The following is a 20,349-nucleotide window of genomic DNA, read 5'->3' as shown; positions in this document are numbered from 1 at the left end:
CCTCTGAGAATGCATGCATTCTCCCAGCTCAAAGAAGTTAGAGGACCTGAGCTATATATTCGTGTCTGCTTCTACTGTTCACTGCCTAAACATGATTTAAAACAATGTCAGATACAAATATTCTGAAGTATTCTTCATGCCTAGGTTTTGCTGGTCTTTTGCTATGGATCCAGGTGTTCTCACAGCAATTTTAAAATATTTCAATCTCTTTCTTGCATTTGCTTATTAGTATTCTAATCAGTGAGGTCTGCTTGAAGACCAAATTTCAGCTTCCACAGTTTGATATTTCTAAATTATGTTCATCTGAAGAAAAGTGGATGAGATGCAAATGGACAAGACAGCCTCACTACAGTTTAGTTAGAAGTAAAGTATTAAAGAAAATGAAAGCTAGTTTTAAAAAGTTGGTTTCAGAGTCTGTAAGCATGTGCTTAAATTTATGCCTGGGAATGCCCAATAAAAATTAAATCTGTGTGAATGCTGTCAACTGCTAAACTGTTAAAAAAAAAAAAAAAAGGCCAGCAATTAAAAAGCAGAGATGAGATATTCCCACTTGGTGTGAATATTACTTAATGGAAAGAGACAGCTTCAGTGCACTTCTGTTTGGAACACAGCTGAGTAATATGACAGAAGTGCCAAATCCCGCTTGACTAACTTAAAGGGTCCTGCTAGTGTGAAGGATGAATCCACTAATGTGGATTTAGCTTTCGGTATTTGAATGAATGGAAAATAAGAAAAATTATCTAACAAGTTATTTCTCAGATTTTATATGTTAAGACTTTTAAAATAATTTAGAGTAGTATAATAATAATCTGCTTAGGATGTAGGATAGCAGTTATATACAGTGGATCATTCCCTTGGTGGAAATGAACATTATATTCGTGAAGTTTCTCTGAAGGTAACATTGGGGTGCTGACAGATCAAGAATTCGAGAGGGACCAAGGAAGCACTCGATAGGTATTTACTTGAATGGTCAAGATCTTTTCCTAGTTCCACTAGTTAAGGGTGTTTAGGGAAGGACACATCCTTTAAGAAACATGCGCTTGTGAAAATTCTGAGTGTTGGACCTCAGAGCTAGTGACATCCCAAGAATATATGAAGCTGTCTTCTGTTTGTAACACAGCGTACTGCAAGAGACTTGACAAGCTTGAAGGTGGGGGGTTTTTTCAATTACTGATTTCCAGAAAATAACAACCAAGGGCAAAATTTTGCTGTTCAGTTCATCTTTTGATATTCTCACTGAATTCAGCACAAGTTGCATGTGTATATCTGAGACTTAAATTTTACTAAAAGTGCCTTTCCAAAACAAAATTCCCTATAGAGGAAAAACACCTGAGGTTTAAGAAACACTGTTTTGTTTGTTCTCTTATTCATGCATATAAGACACTTTTGTTTATTAAAAACATTTCTTTAGGGGATCCATGCCTTTTAGTCTGTGGAAAAAATGTCAGAGTTTTCAGTTTAGTATCTGATTATGCAAGTATATACAAGCCTATCTTTGCTTGTGTGAACCATTTACAGCAATGGGGACTTTCCATATGTTTGAAGTCAAACATAGCTGTATCTGCTTTTAGAATACTGTCACCAGAAGGTTCTTGCCTTAAAATTGGTTTAAAAGCTGATAAAGCTGATAAAGCCTAATTTACTTAATTATCCAGTCTAAGAATGTGCTCATGCATGGTGTTTGAATTCAGTTAACCACATTGATTTGGAAACTGCACACAGAAATTGCTGCTGTTTAGCTAAACTCTTACCGCAGATGTGTCTTTTCCGTATTTGATTGCTAACCACAAGTTATGGTTGGTAATATTAGCAAATGTTTATTTATAAGTGAATATAAAGAGAGAAAAGCAAGATTTTGGGAAAAAAGGAGAAGTAATATTTGCATTTCTAAATGAAAAAGAGTTGTCTCTAAAGAGTGGGATGGTCTGCAGTTGGCTCTTGGGTCTCTAGTTGGCCCTAGTTCTCAGACTCCAGACTGAAAAAATTAAGGACTGCAGATTAAGCCAAGGAATAGTTTATTTTGGGGCTATCTTTTTTTAAGTAGGGTATCTCTAAGGCTGAAATAACATGGTACAAATGCAAACCTGTCTCTTTTGATGTCTTCAGTCTTCCCAGATTTTGGACTGCATGCACACACCCTATTGATAGTGTTATCTAGTGACCTGTACTGAGTCTTATGGAATTTGGATATAAGATAAATTGCTTTATAGTAATTGTGTCTTCATAATACAGTGAGTGACACAGAGCAGCACTGCAGTGGCAGTGTATATGAAAGATATACTTTGAGATAGGCAGCCTATTTTAACATATTTCAGTTGGGCTTATTCTCCTGTTTCTTGTGACATTAGAATTGGTTCATGTGAAAATGATCTTAATGTTATAAAATATGATCACAACTGGGGAATAAAAAGCATAAAGCCATTTAGAAATGACAGCTCTTTAAGCCAGGGAGTGATTCTGTTTTGATACATGTGGTATCTTAGTGATAAACCTGTAAGAGAAAACTAAAGATATAATTCTTTTCATCTGGCATCAGCAAGTCATTGATATTTTTGTATTTAATTTAACTTTTAGCATTTTTTAATAGAGTGGTATGCTGGACTGTTAGTCCATTCACTGTTAGTTTGCACAGCAGGCATGCTGTTGTGCTTTGGTTTGTTTCTCTAAAAGCTCGTCTCAAATCTATTTAATCTGCTTGTGTAAGCTCAGTAGTAAATATATTCTATACAAAGATTAAGGAAGCCTACTGGAGTAGTTTTGTTGCTCAGTTAATTACTGTGAGTGGAGCATCTCATCTGATAGACTTCTTAAGTCACAGTAATGCTGATACATTTTGAAAGGATAATATATTTTGAAAGGAAATGATATAAAGATTTGAATTGAACATTGTTATCTGAAATGCAACAGTGCTCAAAGCATTGTTTCTACTGAGAAAATAAACACATTTAAAAAAAATCTTAAAGCATGCATAGATAGGATCGGTGTGTGTGTTCATGGAGAAAAGAAGAATGTGAACTTAGTTATTACCTGACTTAAAGGCTTTTATGAAGGATGCCTAGGTTCTGCTCACAAGTCCTTTCTGTTTTGTGTCCTCACGCTCAAAAGAATGATTAAAACTTATGTTCTTTGGATAGCTGCTGCGGGCTAAATTTAGATGAGTTAAATGCAGCTTTATAAATGTGACCAATGTTTCTTTGGAAGCTGCTTTATCCTTGTTCCTTGCTACCCCATCACAGGTGCGTCAACATGAGAGGCAGAGGGGAGAGCTTAGACTGAAATCATGCATCTTCCCCATTGAAACCTGTGCCTTGTTCTATGGTAGATTAAAACCTGCTCTGTATCTTGAAAAATTCTGCCACTGACTATTCGCCAGTGACAACATAAGCTCATCTTTCAAGGAAATGTGCTAGCAGTAGGGACAGGGAAGATGCTATGGTAACATGGTGGTGTTTCTTTTCCTTGCAGAATCCTGGACTATAACCTCTTGTTACTGCCTTTCTTTCTGTAGCCCCCTAGATCTCCTGACACAGAATTCAGTCAGAATTATACAGTTCATCTTGCCATTTCTGCTAAAGCTCACTCCTCTAGTTTAGGCAGGTAACCCATAAACACAGGCCTTTTCTTACTAATTCACATGGGCAAAAATAGCTACCAATCTTTTTTAAAATTTATTTATTGTTGTTTTTATTCTTCCTTGTGCTGTTCTTTCAGGATGAGAGTTGTACAGCAGGCAGCACACTAAGTTATTGCTTTGGTGAAGTAAATTATATTTCTGACCTTTCCATTGGTCTACTGCATGACCATGGATGATTCCTTTTATCTGTTTGTGCCTCTATTTCCCAATTCATAACTTGGTGTTAATGATAATTACTTTTTTGGAGTAAACTGTGAAATCTACAAATGAAAAAGGATTATGTCTGTATTTCACTAAAAAGTATCCTGCAAAATCTACCAAAATTACAGTACTGTTCTGTCAGGAAAAATCATGCATATGAGAAAAAATACTCCAGAACCCACAGTGTAGCTTTTGCAGTATTTTGCAAATTCTAAACTTTCATCAAAAATAGCATAAAGGTCAGTTTCTGCTTGCTTTACACATGTATGAAATGAACAGTTGTACTATGGTGATGTGCTGCCAAGATTTTAACAATGGGGTCTTTCAGAAATGATCCTCTCCATCCAGGGATAAACTCTGTTTGGTGACATGTGTGTGCACACAGATGAGAGGGACTGAGGAATCTGTTCCTTTGTTTTTCTTTTTAAACCAACCAGCTTTTTTAGAACCCAGAAGCCATACAGCCTGGTGTAGCCAAGTAATGTTACATACTTTCTGTTCATCCAGACACAATATGATGTTTGCTACTTTAATTCATGATAGCTATACTAATATGGAAAGACACAGCTGGAGGGGTAACATGGTATGCATTTGAGGATGCTGTAGGGATATCTGGTATATATTCCCATATGCAAAAACTATTGAAGTTATCATTTGGTGTGACTGGAGGAGGAAAGGGATATTCAAAATATTGTTATGACTTCCATTTCAGTATATTTTTATAGTACAGATAGATTTAAGAAATACCCTTGGCAACCAAGTTATTTCATGCATGTGTTGTGAATATAGGGATTTTCAGACTTATAGAGGATTCAGTTCCTCTGACTGTAGCCATAGAGACTTTGCTGTAATAAGCTATATGTAAAGCTTTCTTCTGCAGAAGGAAATTCCGCTTTCCTGTCCTTCTAAGAATAGAAACAATAGACAGTATTTTCACTATCATCTTGTCAAATGTTGTCAAAATGGCAACATTCATTAGAACATGTCCCAAGATAAACTTTTCAATGGAGTAGTCAAATGACATTGTTTAATCTTGTTTCACTTCAGTAGATAAATTCCACGTGTAATTCAATTATTGTTGCTTGACTCCCTCTTTCTCCCATCCAGCAGCTTAGCTGTGATGGAGGTTGGTGGAGAAGCCTGGTTAGACGTAGCCAGCTGCAGATTGGAAACTGCACAGCTATGCTAGTGTGGTGTTGTGCCTGAGATAATATGCCATGCTGAGAGCATACTCATGAGACAGAGGAGCTCCTCAGGTGCAAAACTTCAAAGGAGTTAAAATATCCATGGTAACTCTCCCTGGGGCAAGTGAATATTTAACTGTGTCTCAGCTAGGATGCCCCTACCACTTACCCTTCTCAAGTCTATGTCCGAGGTAGAACTGCAATCTTGAAGATCTGTAAACCAGATTTGGGAGAGCTGTGAAAGGCTATCCCTGGTCACTGAAAAGAAGCTGCAAAGAGAGAGAAAATAAGTGTACTGTAACCAATGCAGGCTGTTCCTCTCAGCTTGTGTTCCTGAGAGAAAATGCAAACTTGAAAAAATATTCAAGGTCTTTGGTCTTTGAAATTATCTTGCTAAATACAATGTAATTTCAGTAGGATGACTTGTGCTTTGGTTTGAAGACATAAGATTCTACATCACAGCAGCAGCAAGGTGCAACAAGCTTCTAGAAGGAAATTTTGCAAGGTCCAGTCTGAGCTGGTTGTGTTGAATATCATGAGTAGTTATCAGATGGCTATAATTCAGCTAAGAGAGGGTGACCTGCAGAATCTCTTTCCTAGAGAGGCCCACATGTCTGGGGAAGTGTACTCAATAACATGCTGATGTTGAGTATGGACACAGCTAATGCAGTTACCCTTAGAGGTACAATTTTTAATTTCAATGAAAACTAATCAGAAGACCATCAGATGAATTTTGTAGCTCCTATGTCTCTATCAACAGTAGCTTCCTTATTTTATCTTCTGAAAATGATTTATTCTTTGGAAAAGAACTAAAACTTATATTTGTATAACTTTCAACATCTATTTTATCACAGGGGAGGAGATATTAATGCCATTTTATAGCACAGTTTTTTATCACTTCAGAAATTTGAAGATGGATTGCAAACATAAGCACCCGCCAAGGTTATAGTTAGGAAGCTAAGAGACGTACTCAGGTTTTCATTAACTGAAATTTAAAAAATCATCTGGATCCCCTGCTACCTGCTTCTGCAGTGTAACACTTCAGCATGATCCCTGATAAAAATGTTTGTTACTTTTATTGTTAAAACTTCTCTGCTGTTGAATCAAGGCATCTCCCCAGATCAAGACCCCAGATCATGGCCAAAAGAGGGCAGCCCAAAGAGGGCTAGCTGAAATGCCAGTCAGGGGGATGAAAAGGAAGGTGCTCCTCTGTCGTCTATATATGTTTCAGAGCCTCTTTTGTTCAGAAGCTAGAGACCTTCTAGTGATCTGAGTGGAAAAAACTTGCATGGTACTATTCTCCATAGAAATTTTTGACTCGGGAAGAGGGTCTGGTTGTGATGAAGTCCTGACTGAACCTGTTCCCAGTTAGTTTCCCTTCCATATCATCCAGTAATCTCCTTGGTGGCCTGTTTGGGAATCAGGCCCCACTATTCCCAGGCATTAGGGTGCATTGCCATGGAGGCTGCAGCAATGCCCCAGAGCAGCCTGCCAGGAGGACTCAGGGAGATGGTTCTCTCTTCCCTTTCACAGCAAGGTCTACAGTGTATGGAGGTTTGGGGCAGATTTTTCAAATATCTCGTTTTGAAATGTCATATCTTTTACTTACCTTTAGTCCTTTTTAAAAGTCCAAATGAGTTTATTGCATTTTGCATCTGGTTTCTGAGAGCAGCTATTACCACATGATGAAGAAAATGTTCCAAAATGCTATCAAATGACAATTATGGAACTCATCTGTGCTCACAGGTTTCCTCATGTCCTGGACCATGCATATGGGGGATCCTGTGGTTTTTGAAAGATCCAGAATATTTGATACATGTTATCAGTAACATATTTTAAAAATCTTGGAATCTGAACAGCATGCAGTAGTTCTAAATACTTTTGAAATGTTAGACATCATTCCCTTCTCTAAAGAAACAGTGTACACTGTTATTTTTATCTTTACTGTACAGTATTTCTGCTTACAAAGTGAACTGTCTTTGAATTTACCAGGTGTACATAATACAACTGCTGAGCAGTGCTTCTGAGTCCAAGCAATTGCTGCATTTTGCCTGGCAGGAGAGACCTCTGTTTCCGTGATGGAATTAAAGCTGGAGAAATATGGCAAAAGTAATTTCTTGGAATGCTGAAATAAGTGGACTAGGTCACTCTTACAGTCCCTTTGTGTTTGCTCTCTGTAAACTTTTTAGAGACTTGAATTTACTGTAGTTGCTTACATCAATTTTCCAAGCAAGCATTTGTTAAACAAAATTTATTATAGTGGATGGAATTTGGTTTTTTTTTTTCCCCTCTTCATGATGAGAATTTCACAAGTAACAGTTGCTTTGGGGCTTGTCTTAACTACTCGCAGTTAAGTAGCAATGTTAGAATGTCTGGCAGGGCGTTGTAGGCATACAGTGAATTGTTTACAGTCAACCCAGAAGGGAAAATGGCTTTAATAAATTTAAATAGTGAACACATGATGAAAATACACAAGTTATTTCAGTTTAGTCAGGCAGATTTAGTGATTTCTCTTTATTTTGTCTGTGAGATATAATTTGCTTTAATTGGTACTGCAGAAACCCAAGCTCTAACAGCACAGTTGCACTTACTCAACTGTTGCAGTCCCAAGATGCAGCATATCTAATTGAGCATGGGACCAAAGAGGATGGCGGTCCCATCCGCAGAGGGTGACTGGTCCACAAAAAACATGTGGAGAGGGAGATTTCACAGTGAAGATGGTGTTTTCAGAGAACTGGATAGTCAGGTTATTTCTGATATGCTACACAGTGGGACTGCAGCAGCTGAGCCAGGGTAATTGTGCTACTGGAGCTTGGGGTTTCTGTGGTAGCAGGCATCAGGCTGGAGAACAGAGACTAACCCTTAAAACCCCTCTTGTCTTTCAAGTTGACAGCCAGAGAGTATGGGAAGCAGGGCAGAAGCATCTTAAAAGGGATGAGTTAAGGAAAAAAGTAGATGGGTAGGGGAGAAAGAGAACAATCTTTGGAAGGTGGCTACAGTCACGGTGGTATGGTCAAGATCCGTATGTAAAAGGTGTCTGAATTTAAGGTTGTGACAGATGAACTTGGCGTATTTCAAAAGTTTTGAGTGTTTGATTTGGGATTTGCAGTAGAACAGGAAAGGTTATAGGAGTAGAACTGGCAGGATTTAGGGGTGAGACAAATTACAGCCTTTAAAGTATCCACCTTGCAAAATCTGGAAATGAGATCGGGATTCCTGAATCTCAGCATTCAGTTCCTGTCAGCAAACAGAACAAATGTTTTTATCTGCTCCTGCTGGTGCCTAGACCTGTATCTGTCTGTAGGGGATGCAGAAAAGTTTCCTGGGTCCCAGGTTCAGCTACGTCTCTCACTTGTGTCTTGGTCCCACGCTAGGATGAAACACATCTGTAGTCTTTCCTCCCCTGTGTATGCCCCTTGCTCCTGACAGCACGAGCACACAAGCCATGTGGGAGCTATGGTGCTTTCTAAGAGATCCTCTGGTGTGGATGATTGAGGAACCAGGACTGGAGGCTCCACTCTGAAGAGTATCTTGTGGAAGACACAGCAGATAGGAGGCTACTATTGGTATCTGCTACTCTGTTATTTCAAGGGATAAGTTCTTTGCTGTCATATGATATTCAGACTGTGATGTTGTCATAAACTATGTGTCTGTATGGTTCCACATGAGAGATTTTTTTTCATTTTACTTGCTTGTTAAATATTTTTAAATTTGCTTGTTTAAAAATAACATTAAAAAAATGAAATTTACAAGATCAAGTGTCTAGAACAAGGCAGGAGTCTTGTGGAAATATGGTATGTGGTCTGCTGATACCAGAATGTACAACAGGGCCAAGTCTGTAGCTGCACAGATAAAAACGTAGTTCTGTCAATCTCTAAAATAGGAATATTCGATTTCTTAACTTTGATGTTCTTTTAAATCAAGCTTTATTCTGATGATCACTAAGCTGGAATGTTTTACTTTGCTCTTTCATGTCTTACATAATTTTTATCCTTTGTTTTCTTTCCTATTTGCTCACCATTAATAGTATTTTTTGTATTTATGTTTTAAACTTTGTTAAGTTTTGATTCAAAGGAAATGTTACCAAATATGAAAAATATTGTCAAAATCAAATATGATATCCATCCAAAACACCTAAATAGTTTATACTTCCATCCATAATTTGACTAAAAACATGCAGAAAGCAATAATTTTCTTATTGATATTTTATTTATCCAGAAGTTGCTACCTTGGAAGATTGCAAAAAGTGCTTTTGAAGACTCTGGGATACAAAACTCCCTGCTTTAAGAGGCATCTTTTACTTTTGGATCCCTATTCTACATCTAAATAACTAATGAAACATTCTTTTTATTGATATATGATTTTGACCTTTTATTTCCTCAGCCATCATGTATGTAATGGGAGCACTCGGTCCTGCAGCTGGATACTTACTAGGAGGAGTTCTTATTGGTTTCTATGTTGATCCTAGGACAACCATTTATATTGACCAGAGTGATCCTCGATTCATTGGAAACTGGTAAGAGTCAAGCATTTTTCAAAACTACTCTCTAAACTGTCAGTAGGGAATTGAGGGTTACCATATCTTTTGCAGGCTTGTTCAAGACTGTAGCAGGAAGCCAAGCAAGAGGAGATGCCTATAGGTTACTGCACATTATATGCTGACAGAGAGGAAATGCTTGCCACAGAAGTGCATGGGCACATTACGTGGAAAATCTCCTGCTTTTGGTTGCTACAGGTCTCTTTCTGACTGACACTGTGGGCACTGACTGACAGCAGACAGTCCCATGGAAGTGGTGGAACAGACTACTCACTAGTAGGTACAGCTCACTTGTAGGAGGCCACAGAGGATAAGTGCTCCCCAGAGCTGGACTGGTATATGGAAGGTGGATAAATCCCTTCTTTGCTGTTCCAAAGCAGGCAGCCAGAAATGTTGAACTCTGCATTCCCCAGCTGAGGAGTGGTAAACATCATTTACCCTGGTCTAGGAAAAGGTGATAGGATGGTATCAGAACTGGCCTTTCTGGTCTTGTGACTCAGGGTGATGGCTCATGGTTTAGGTAGCTAATGATGTAAACTGTTAAATAATTCTCTAGTAAATAGTGAACTTCCAGCTGCTGCTGAGATATAACAGCCATAATCGTTCCTCAGTGTCTTTGGGCAGCCCTTGACATGTGACCTCCTCAGAAATGCCTTTTGGGGGAAGCAGGCCTTTAGGAAATTTTGACTGGCTTTTCTGAGGCAATTCATAAGTCTGGCTTGAAAAGCATGCAAACCCACAAGAGACTTAAGTTCATTATCCCAGGAGGATAGCTCTATTTTGTATCTCAACAATTGGTTGTGTTGGTGGCTCATTTAAAGCAGCATTTCAGTATCCTCAAATTGTTTTTCTGGCTCCCTAGAGAAAATCCAGAGGGGCTTGCCTTTGTTTCAGCACGTTTAGTGTGGTACTTCTCTGATTCTCAACCTTGATATGGCGATGACATGGAGCATGTACTAAGGCTCAGAACAGAGCTCCAGTCATTAGCTCCAGTTCAACTGGAGATGGTACATCTGTAACACTACCTTGGAGTCCTGTATGCTTCTGCTCAATACAAACATTATGGAGCTATTCCAGTAGTTTTAGTCACTGAGGACAGGGTCGAGTTTCAGTTCATGTGCATTGGATTAGTATTTATCACTATACCATTTCGATCAGACTGCATCTCTTTCTGTTTATCCTAGTGATCTCTCCTGGCAATTTGATTTGAAAAATTCTTTCTTTGGAGTGTACTTAAACCCTCTGAATATCACTTCTTTACTTGTTTTACTTTGTTCAAGAGCATTAGCTGTACAGGACAGCATAGCTGAATTTTCAGTGTCATACTAGAGAAAGACAACCTGAGTGCTCTGCTTACCTGTGACCTTGGGGTTAGCTACTCTGTGCCCTGATTTATATACTGATTTATCTCACAGAAAAGATTTGTAATGTGAATATGGTGTAGTGTTAGAAAAGTGCTTTGACTGTTCTTGAATAAAATATTTTGAATAAGAGCAAAATAATACACATTCTTAGTAAAACTCATTTCACATGTTCTTAAGCAAGTGCATGTCAGAACTGATAGTCAACATCTGATCAGAACTTTTCAACAGAAATCATGAACAAGCCCACAAATATATTTGTTAATCGAAGTTAGTTGGGCCATATGAATGTGGAGTAAGCTTTACTTTTGACTTTATCTACAATGCAGCCACCAGTGTAACTGCCCTGTAGTGTGGACATACCTGTGTGAGTTTTAAATTAAGCAGCTCAGATGATGGTAAAATAACCAAAGCAGTAGGAACACATTAGTTTAGCTGCTTCTCAGGCGGTTTGCACCAATCTCTGTGCTGCAGCAGGTGGACTGCCAGCACTGCTAGTTTAAAGCTAGCCTGGATATTAGTGCAGTGTTGTCACAGTCAAATGTCTAAGTCCCCAACCTGTTTCAGCATGTTTCAGTGTGACCACAGACCTTGAAGGGGTGTGCAGATATTCCTTTGGGAAGCCCAGAGGCGTTAGTAAATCTGAACTGTAGCTTACGCCACAAGGAGCCTGAACTAATTATCACAGGCAGAGAATAAGAGAGATCAGGCAAAAAAATGCAAAGGAATTTAAAATCACAATGCCAAATATTGTATTGCTTATCTTTTCAGGGTCCAGGCACCTTGCAAAATATGCAGCCCTGAGGCTGGCCATTTGCAATGTGTGGGCTGCTTTAGGTACCTAGAGATGGGGTTGGTGCAACTCAGGAGTTGTGTCATCCTGTCCTATACAATGTGGTGGTTGAGCTGCAGATTAGTAGGGGTGCAAATATGATTCAAGCAAGGGCAGGAAATTGCTAGACATGGGCTCTCAGCAGGCGAGTTGTACTCTAGCCAGCATAGGAAAGTAAAAGCTATTCAGAGTTTCCTCTTTTTATCACATTGATTAAATCTGTAAAGAAACTAGCTGTGATTAATCCCATGAAGGACGTTCCAGGTACCTTGTCTTACTCTTTCATTTTGGTTCCCTAATTTTTTTCTTCTCTTAACTTTCTAAAGAGTATCCCCTGATATCAGATTTCTGGAAATTTGTTTCACAGTCTATGGCTTCTACTAAAAGCCTTTGTGCTTCATTCTCTTTTCACTTTCTGAAGCTTTATCTTTATCTTTTTATCTTTTATCTACCCATTAAAATTAAGATTAGTGGTGTGAGAATCAGTCCTTTGTCCCTAATAACTGCCCAGTTACAGAGAGCTCTGGAAGTGTAGCATTTCATTCCACTGAAATCTATTTTCTGGGACCTTGACATTTTCTCTTTACAGGGAAGTGCCACATAGCCAAGTTTATTTTTATTTATGTCATCTAACAAATTGAAATATAAGAGTAGTCTAATGCTTACTTCAGAGAGCTGACATGCTTTTGAAAGTAGGGCGCAATTACAGTAAGTTAATGGGCAGTCATATTTAAGATTTCTCAGCCTTATCTCCTTTGAAGTGGATTAGTGTCTTTGATTCTCGTCTTTCCCTTATTATAGCTGTAAAGTTTCTAACTCCACTTATCACAAAGACCCAAGGTAATGATTACAGACAAAACAAGAAGTACAGCAACTGTGATATATGGCAGCAAGCATTGCTGCAAAGCCTATTTTTTACTTAAACTGTTCCTTTTTAAGAAGTATATTCTATATATGCAGGAAACAGACAATTTGGTTTATCTTTTGTGAGATCTGATAAACACAGTAAGAGTGATTGTTTCTGGTCTGATTCTTCCTTGAGTTTCACAAAAATTGGTTTTGCACAGACCTGGATTTTTGAATATTTCTTTGTAGGTGCTCTGGGCTAAATTACAGACCAAGTACCTTTGCCATCCCATGAAATGTTTAAGACTGCTTTATATTCAAATATGGTAGCTGTAAGGAATGGTCTGGATATCTGCTAGAAATCACCCATCATGTTGTTGTCTTTAAGAACTGTTAACATATGGTGTTGGGATCAAGTTAATTGCAGAGCAGCCCTTGGCGGTCTGTCAAGCACTTTGAATTAAATTTTCTTTTGCTAACACCTTTCTAAGTGTTTGCCTAGTTCTGAATCCTTTCAGTGCTTGGATCTTCTCATAATATCTTTCATTACTGTTCCACACAGAAGTTTAAAGGAATTCCTTCTGGATGGTCTGGTCCGTCCTTAGCTTTAATTGCTTTCATTTGAGGTCTTAGTGCTTGTGCAGATGCCTTTGAGGTATTCCCCTGCATATTTTCTTTGACTTTAAAAAGCCCTTGATTTCATGTGTTCTGATTAATATAGATCCCAGTCCGACCTCTCACTTCCCATCGTAAAAGTTCTTGTTATTTCTGATATCCTCTTTTGTCTGTTTTCCAGTTCTTTGATATCTCTCCAGTAAAACATGAAGTGTAGACAGTGGACAGTATTATATACAGTGCTGCATTTCTGACATCCCCAGCACTTGGTATGCTGCCATAATGGTCCCTTTGGATTTGAATTTCATTTCTTGCTACATCAGAGGGCCCTGTTTCCTTTGCTGCTCCCCGCTGAGTGGGTGGTTTCAGATTTCCGTATTTTATTGCCACAGATTGTTCCTTTGATCAGTGCTTTGCTGCTTCTGCCTCTGAGAACCTGAAAGGAATGTGGCTACATTTTTATACCAGGTACCAATTTATTTCCTGTCTGATAGTGCTGAGTAATCCTCCTAAAAGTCTCCTTTGTAATCCTTGTATTTTATCAGCTAAAATGAGTGAACAGAGGATTTTCTGTTTACATAATATCAAAACTGGTCAAAGCTTTCTCTCACTCTAGATTTGCCTCACAAAAGATTCCTGCACAGTTTTTCTAATAAAATGGTGGTATGTATGGATGTTTGTTGCTGGTTTGCCTTTGCATAAGCATTACACATGCATATAAATTTGCCTTCATTAAAAAATACATTCTTCAATATCTTTGCATTACAAAAGTGAAGCCAAATGTTGTTTCTGTTTCTTGTGCAAATAATCCTGTCTGTTGAATATTTTTACATGTTTAAAATTTGTACAAATATTTAATAAGTAGCTTCACGATGCAGTTTCCATTTTAAGTGTAAAGGATGTACAAAAATGTAACCATAGTCCATTTGAAAGCAAAGAGCTTCAGGCTTTCTTTGGGATGGTTTGATATTGGAGTAAGGGACTTGAATTCAGTGAAACTTCCTTTACACTAGTGTCCGTTAGATTAGCATCGAACTCAAGGCTTCAGGGATTTCTAATGTGAATCGTGTTTTCAATACATTGGAAGACCGCTGTGGGTGAATTCTGAGGCCTTCCTTCTTTATGGAAGTGTCTGTATGAGTTTATCCATGTTTCCTCTGTATTCTTTCATTGCAAGGTGAATTTAGAGGAGAAATTAGGTTGTCTGATATTCTACTGTCAGCTTTCTGACCTCAGAAGATTAACTCTAGAGTATTCTCTAAAAATGGCCCTTTTGCACGTATGCATTGCTGTGGTAAAGTCAGTTAAGTTTCTTGGCTTCAGGGAGGATGACTGTATTCTTTTACCCTCTGAATAGCACTTTTCTCGCATCCTGTGCATTGCCGATATCCTCCTCCGTGGGTAGACCCTGAGTCATTTAGTGTGAGCCAAGGGCTCTTTGCAGATCTGATTATATCCTGTTCTTGTAAGAAAGAGGGAGAGAAGAGGTATTAGTTTGTGAAGGGATATTTCATGTCATGGTCACAGAACAGAGCTGTGAAGTTTTAGGCGTAAGCCCTGGCAAATATGTTGTATGCAAGCAGGTTTTGGGAGCTCTGCGCTGGGGAGACCATAGACCAGACCATGCAGAGAAAGGTAGTCATTTGAAAGCAAGACAGGTTTAACCCTGGTATCTCTGCCTGAACATTTTATCTTCTCATGTCATGGATAACATTTTCATGTTCCCTAGAGGAATACAGTATTGCTTTATTGAGAATTAGCCAAGCAAGGTAAAGAAAAACTGAGTTTCCACCTGTCAGGACTTGGGACTAAATAATAATTAAAGGGGAAATTTTAGAGGAACTTAAAGATGGCACTATTTCATAATAGTTGCTGATTTCTGGATAAATACCTTTATCAGTAGAAAAGCCAACAGAAGTGTCTTCTAATTAAGGGTTTTAATGCAGTGAAGTCTCTTCCCCTGCTCCAATTATTTAGTTTAATTTCAGTGTTATATATTTTGCAAATATTTCTTTCTAGCTAGTAGAGGCTATAATAACCACTTTGGTGTTTTTACTTCGCATAATGCGTTGGCTGTCATTTCTCTTCTTATCTTCTGGCATTAGGTGGAGTGGATTTCTCCTTTGTGCCATTGCAATGCTCCTTGTGATATTTCCAATGTTTACCTTTCCAAAAAAGCTCCCTCCGCGGCATAAAAAAAAGAAAAAGAAAAAGAAGATGAACTCTGATGATGTTTCAAGTGAGGATGAAGTCATGAAAGAGAAAACAAATAGCAAAATACAAGCAGACAGTGCAGTTCCTGCCTCTATGGGATTTGGAAAGAATGTTAAAGGTAAAGTTTGTTTTTAATTTTTAAACTCTTTAAATTTCAAGGTCATCTTCTAGGATTGTATGAGTCTAACTGAAGGCAGAATTTTGACGTGTTCTGTTCCATATTATGTTTTGTTGTTGAGAGGGGTTTTAATAGATTGTCCTTTTTTAAAATTATCAAGTGCAATTATAAAGGTAAGACTTCCTTTTACTTAAACTATTGGAGTGTGTTTCATGTGCACCTGTCACAAATAGGTAGCCTATTTGCTTTAATAAACCAGTCCCCTTCCCCGCCTTTCATATTCATCTGCTCTCTGTCTGTCATGTGGTTATATGACCTCTATTCACAACATGTCTGTGCACCTAACAGTTTGTAATTGTCGTTCTTTCTTAAGCTGTCCCTCACAGAATGAAGTGTTCCTCTCCTAAAATATAGGCAAAACAAGTGAAAACAATTCTAGTACATGCGTTAAATTATCTTATGTATTTGGACAAATTAATACAGAAATATTATTTTATCTCCTATGTATTTCCTGGCAGTTGTGTATTGCAAGCTATTTATTTTCAGAAGGGTAGGATGAATAAACTTGTGCTAATTTTGAAACAAGAAGAGACCAAAAAAATGACAAGTAATAGGGATTTTTATTTTCAGTAAGTACAATATTAATGTAAAATCTAACAGTCAGCACTAATCATTGATAAAATGCTATGGGAAAAAAGGCAGTGTTGTTAAAAACTGAATTAATGTGAAGCATATGAATTTGGAGTTGACAATATAGGCTTTACAGTGTCATAATACTGAATAGTACAGGATAAGAATGAATGGCACCTTAATGCTGTTGTGTTATCAATACTGTTGTGTCCTACTTGGTTTCCATGACATGACTGCTGGTTGTGCCGTGTTTGTGGTAGCTGATGAATACAGTGGAACTAAGAGAAATCATGAAAACCCTTATCCTTTGTGCCATTAGACATAATTTGAACTCAAAACTTTAAGCGTTTGTTTATTGACATGAGTATCAGTGTTACCTTTTGAGGGATGTCAGTCTGGGATATGATTGACAAATTTTTTAATGATACATTTATGATCACTCATCCAGTAGCCAAGACTTACCAACACTAGAAACAGTTTAATTCTAAGTAATGTTTGCCCATGTACGTATAGGCTTATTTCTCATTGCAATTATACCGATACTCTTAGGAAAACTGAAGTTATTGTTAGTTTCTATGGAAGTTAACAAAAACCAGACACCATCATTACATTGTGCTGATTTTATTAGCTCACATAATGGCATTGTAATCAAGGCTCACAACAAGCAAGATAAACCTGCAATATCAGATTCTTTAGAACCTGGTCCTCTCTTTGTTTCTCAGTCTGAGATAATAGTTCCTGGTACAATCATCAATCCAGAGTGGCTCAAAAAGTGGTGGATTGAGAGGGAAGAAAAAAATATTGTGTACTACTTTCTTTGAAGACTTCGTATCCACCATATTTGTGACTCACTCACATAATGTTTTCTCTTAAATTTGTAAAGCTGGTTGGTTTGTTTTGCCTTCAAACTTACTGGCCTCCCAACTATCAAAAGTAGTTCTGGGCTATTCCTATCAAGGCTTTCTGACTAACTTAGGGAAGTGGAAAAGGGGGGCTCAGTCCCTGTTGCGTTCCTTCCTAATCAGTAGAGGCAATCTCACCGTAGAGGGATCGCTTCATTCTGTCGGTGTGTCTGGAAGATAGAGGTATTCAGGTAAACTGTGTGTCTGGATGAGTTCGCTGATTCTGATTCTCCATTTCCACACATAATTTCACCTTCCAGATCATGTTGTTTCACTAATGATAAAACAGATACAGAAAAAACAAAAAAGTTTTAAGAGAATTTTTCTAGTACTTTTTTCCCAGGAACTACAACTTCTGTATACCTCTTTTTAGTATGTGTTTCTTAGGCATATATATGCCTAATTGTATGCCACACCTTTTATTAACAAATCCTCTATGAATATTTTAATGGTGGTCACCAAATTATAGTTTCTCATTTACAACACTTCTCATTTTCTCTAGAGGAGAAGCTGCACTGTGTGGAACAGTTAAAAACAGCATTGTAGTCCACATGTCAGAAAGATACCAAGCAAGTTTAGGTGAAAAGTATTTTCCTATAAACTGATAATAGCTTTCCCATTAGGTGTCATTTACCCTAGCAAAAAGGGCCATGCAGCAGGGATGCACTCTCATTTAATTATTTTTCAAGTTTAAGTGGGCTTTATGGAATGAGATCATACCTCAGGCTTCTCAGTTGAGGTAATTTCACTCATAATGGGAAGGAAAAAGGGGTCACGTGTCTAAGTCATTTAACGTTGTTTCTTTTGAGTTACGATGTGGATTTTATACTTCCCATTGAATTTCAGGGCTTCATATTATGCAAAATATTTTTATAGAAAGATGGGCAGAAACTCCACCTAGGCAGTAACTGGGAGACTGATGATTTAGTGAGTCACATTTTCTGTTCTATACTTTTAAATATCTCTGATGTCGCAGTCTGTTATGACAGAGGTCAGTGTCATTAAATCTGTAAAACCTTTGCATTTTTGGTAGGGAAAGTCTTGTGTAAGAAACTGCTTGCTTTGCTCTTCTGATATGATCTTGTCTTACTTGAGAAGCCTTGCAAAATGATGTTGCATTCTTGTCCTACTGTAACTTGTCCTAATTTCATGTAAGTTAGTTCTAGATAGGAATGAAAAGGAATTGAAAAAACCTAAGAGGAGAGGTTTGGAGTCCCTTTTCTTCTGGAGTGGCTGTCAGTATAGGCTGAAGATAATAAAACAAAATTGGCTCCAGCCACAAATGTTCTCAAACTTCAGTGACTTGGATTTTGGTTTGGCCCACGGTAGAGCTGGGATCAGATAAAAATATAAATCCGTCTTTACATTTTCTCATGTTTTGAGATACATGGGCTTGGAATTCAGTCTTTTCTTATTTATATTGCAAGTAAACAATATAAGAGGAAGAATGCTTTTGAGGCAGGTATCAAAAAAAATTAAATAGGTCATAGGAGGATGAAAATTGGATTGGAAAAATGAAGATAGTATAAAAAACATGAGCTAGAGGAGGTATATAATGAAGAAACCATGGTTTAATTCCATAGGTGCAGATAAATCATGAACTTGAGCAAACAGAAACACTGTTTTCCTTTATTGTGTGGATACCCTTAGGGTTTTGTACCATGGAAGCTGTGTCTTCAGTCCCTTTTACTTTTTACTATAATGAAACTTACTGTGCTGTTGGATAAAGAAGTGAAGAAAGCAGGTGCATATGTTACTCACCTAAAATGTGCTGACCTAAACTCTGAAGGGTGTTAATTAATTACATGTATTTTATAATCTTTGTTTTTCTGAAAAAGGTTGAGTTTGGTGCTTATATACATATAAATAAACCAGTATTACTCCTGAGCCATTTCTAAAATGTGGAATTTTCATGCCTACCAGCCCATATGCTGTTCCCAGTCAGTTTGTACCAGGACGGAGGCAGGATAATAATGATTGTCAGGGCATCAGCAAAGTTAAAAGACATTACTCATGGCTTGTGGCTATAGCATAAAGTCTGATTGCAGTTTCTATAATATGCAAATATTATTTAGTAAGAATCAGAAGAGCAGGAGGAAGGTATTGGTCTGTGTTCAGAGGCACTTTGTGAGCCCTGTAAATGCCAGAGAGTTTGGTAGACCATGAACTGGAGATCCTGCTGCACCACTGACCGTCTGGGTGACTTTGAGCAAGTCACTTTGCTCTCTGCCCTTTATTATGCCATCCTGGAGAACTTAAAATAGATAATGTTGGCATCACCCAGTGCGGCAATGGCCAGTCTTATCCGGAGCCTTGAGAAGCCACCCTAAGTCAAATTACACAAAATAATCACACCAAATGCACTTCAAACTTCCCTACTCTTGATGGGATATTATGGACTGTTCGACTATCTGGCTGCCACCCAGGCAGTCTTTAAGGCATGCCCTGAAAATCCTTGTGGAAGCTAGCTGAATGAGATTGTTTAAATGTTATGTGAGTAGATAATGAAATGAAACACGTGTGGCAAAATATTATTCTAGAATTAATGCTTTGACTTGATTCTAGAGCTAATGCTTAGGCTTGATTAGATTTTAAACAATATGTTTAAAATATTAATGTGTGGCTGAAAATGTTAATTTCCATTCTCATAAACAAACCAGAAATTCCGTCTCAAATATTGATTCCGCTTTGCAATCTGCAAGAGCAACAGTTATCCCTAAGAGCTTCGTGTGGATTCAGCCTCCCTCAAATCTGAAGACTGGGATAGAGCTGTAGGGGCTTGATGGAAAGGAGGTCCTTTGACTAATTATCTGCATAAGGGGGTTTCCTGATGGACTACAAGAAGATAGTGCTGCAGACTGGGATATTTTATTCCCTTGGTTATATTCATGCACCACTTTTGGCTAAATATACAGGAATAGGGATAAAAAAATTATATTAAATTAAGAAAAAGGAGGTGAAGTTGGAATTATTTGAGTTTTTATTGAAATTCTGTTACAGTGTTTTAAGAATTTTATGTAACCTAGAGCAGTATTTACAAATATTTGCATTGTTTCAGATTCTTCTTAAAATATACCACTTTTCCCTTACAATGAGTCAAGCAGTGGTCCAGTACACAAGTGGCAGAAAATGAATGCTGACTAGAGAAAAAATATTGTCAAAGATCAGGAAGGGAATCAAATTACCAGTAAACTAGCGAAGCAGTCCAGCAAGACAAGTTCCAATTTATGCTTAAAAACTTATTAGGTTATTTAAAAAAAAAGAAAAATAGAAAA

General features: G+C 37.8%; 1 protein-coding gene across 1 annotated transcript in view; it reads left to right on the top strand.

Annotated features, from left to right (window-relative positions):
* Positions 1–20,349, top strand: part of SLCO5A1 (solute carrier organic anion transporter family member 5A1) — a gene marked incomplete at its 5' end in the record, with an annotated part of 79,881 nt that overhangs the window by 24,799 nt on the left and 34,733 nt on the right. The window contains 2 exons of the mRNA XM_013942884.2: positions 9,403–9,535; positions 15,316–15,542. Of these exons, the coding sequence (XP_013798338.2) occupies positions 9,403–9,535; positions 15,316–15,542 (360 nt within the window). The remainder of the gene's footprint in view (positions 1–9,402; positions 9,536–15,315; positions 15,543–20,349) is intronic.

Source organism: Apteryx mantelli, chromosome 2 (assembly GCF_036417845.1).
Source record: "Apteryx mantelli isolate bAptMan1 chromosome 2, bAptMan1.hap1, whole genome shotgun sequence".
Taxonomy (NCBI): Eukaryota; Metazoa; Chordata; class Aves; order Apterygiformes; family Apterygidae; genus Apteryx; species Apteryx mantelli.
This window is presented reverse-complemented; position numbering and strand designations above follow the sequence as displayed.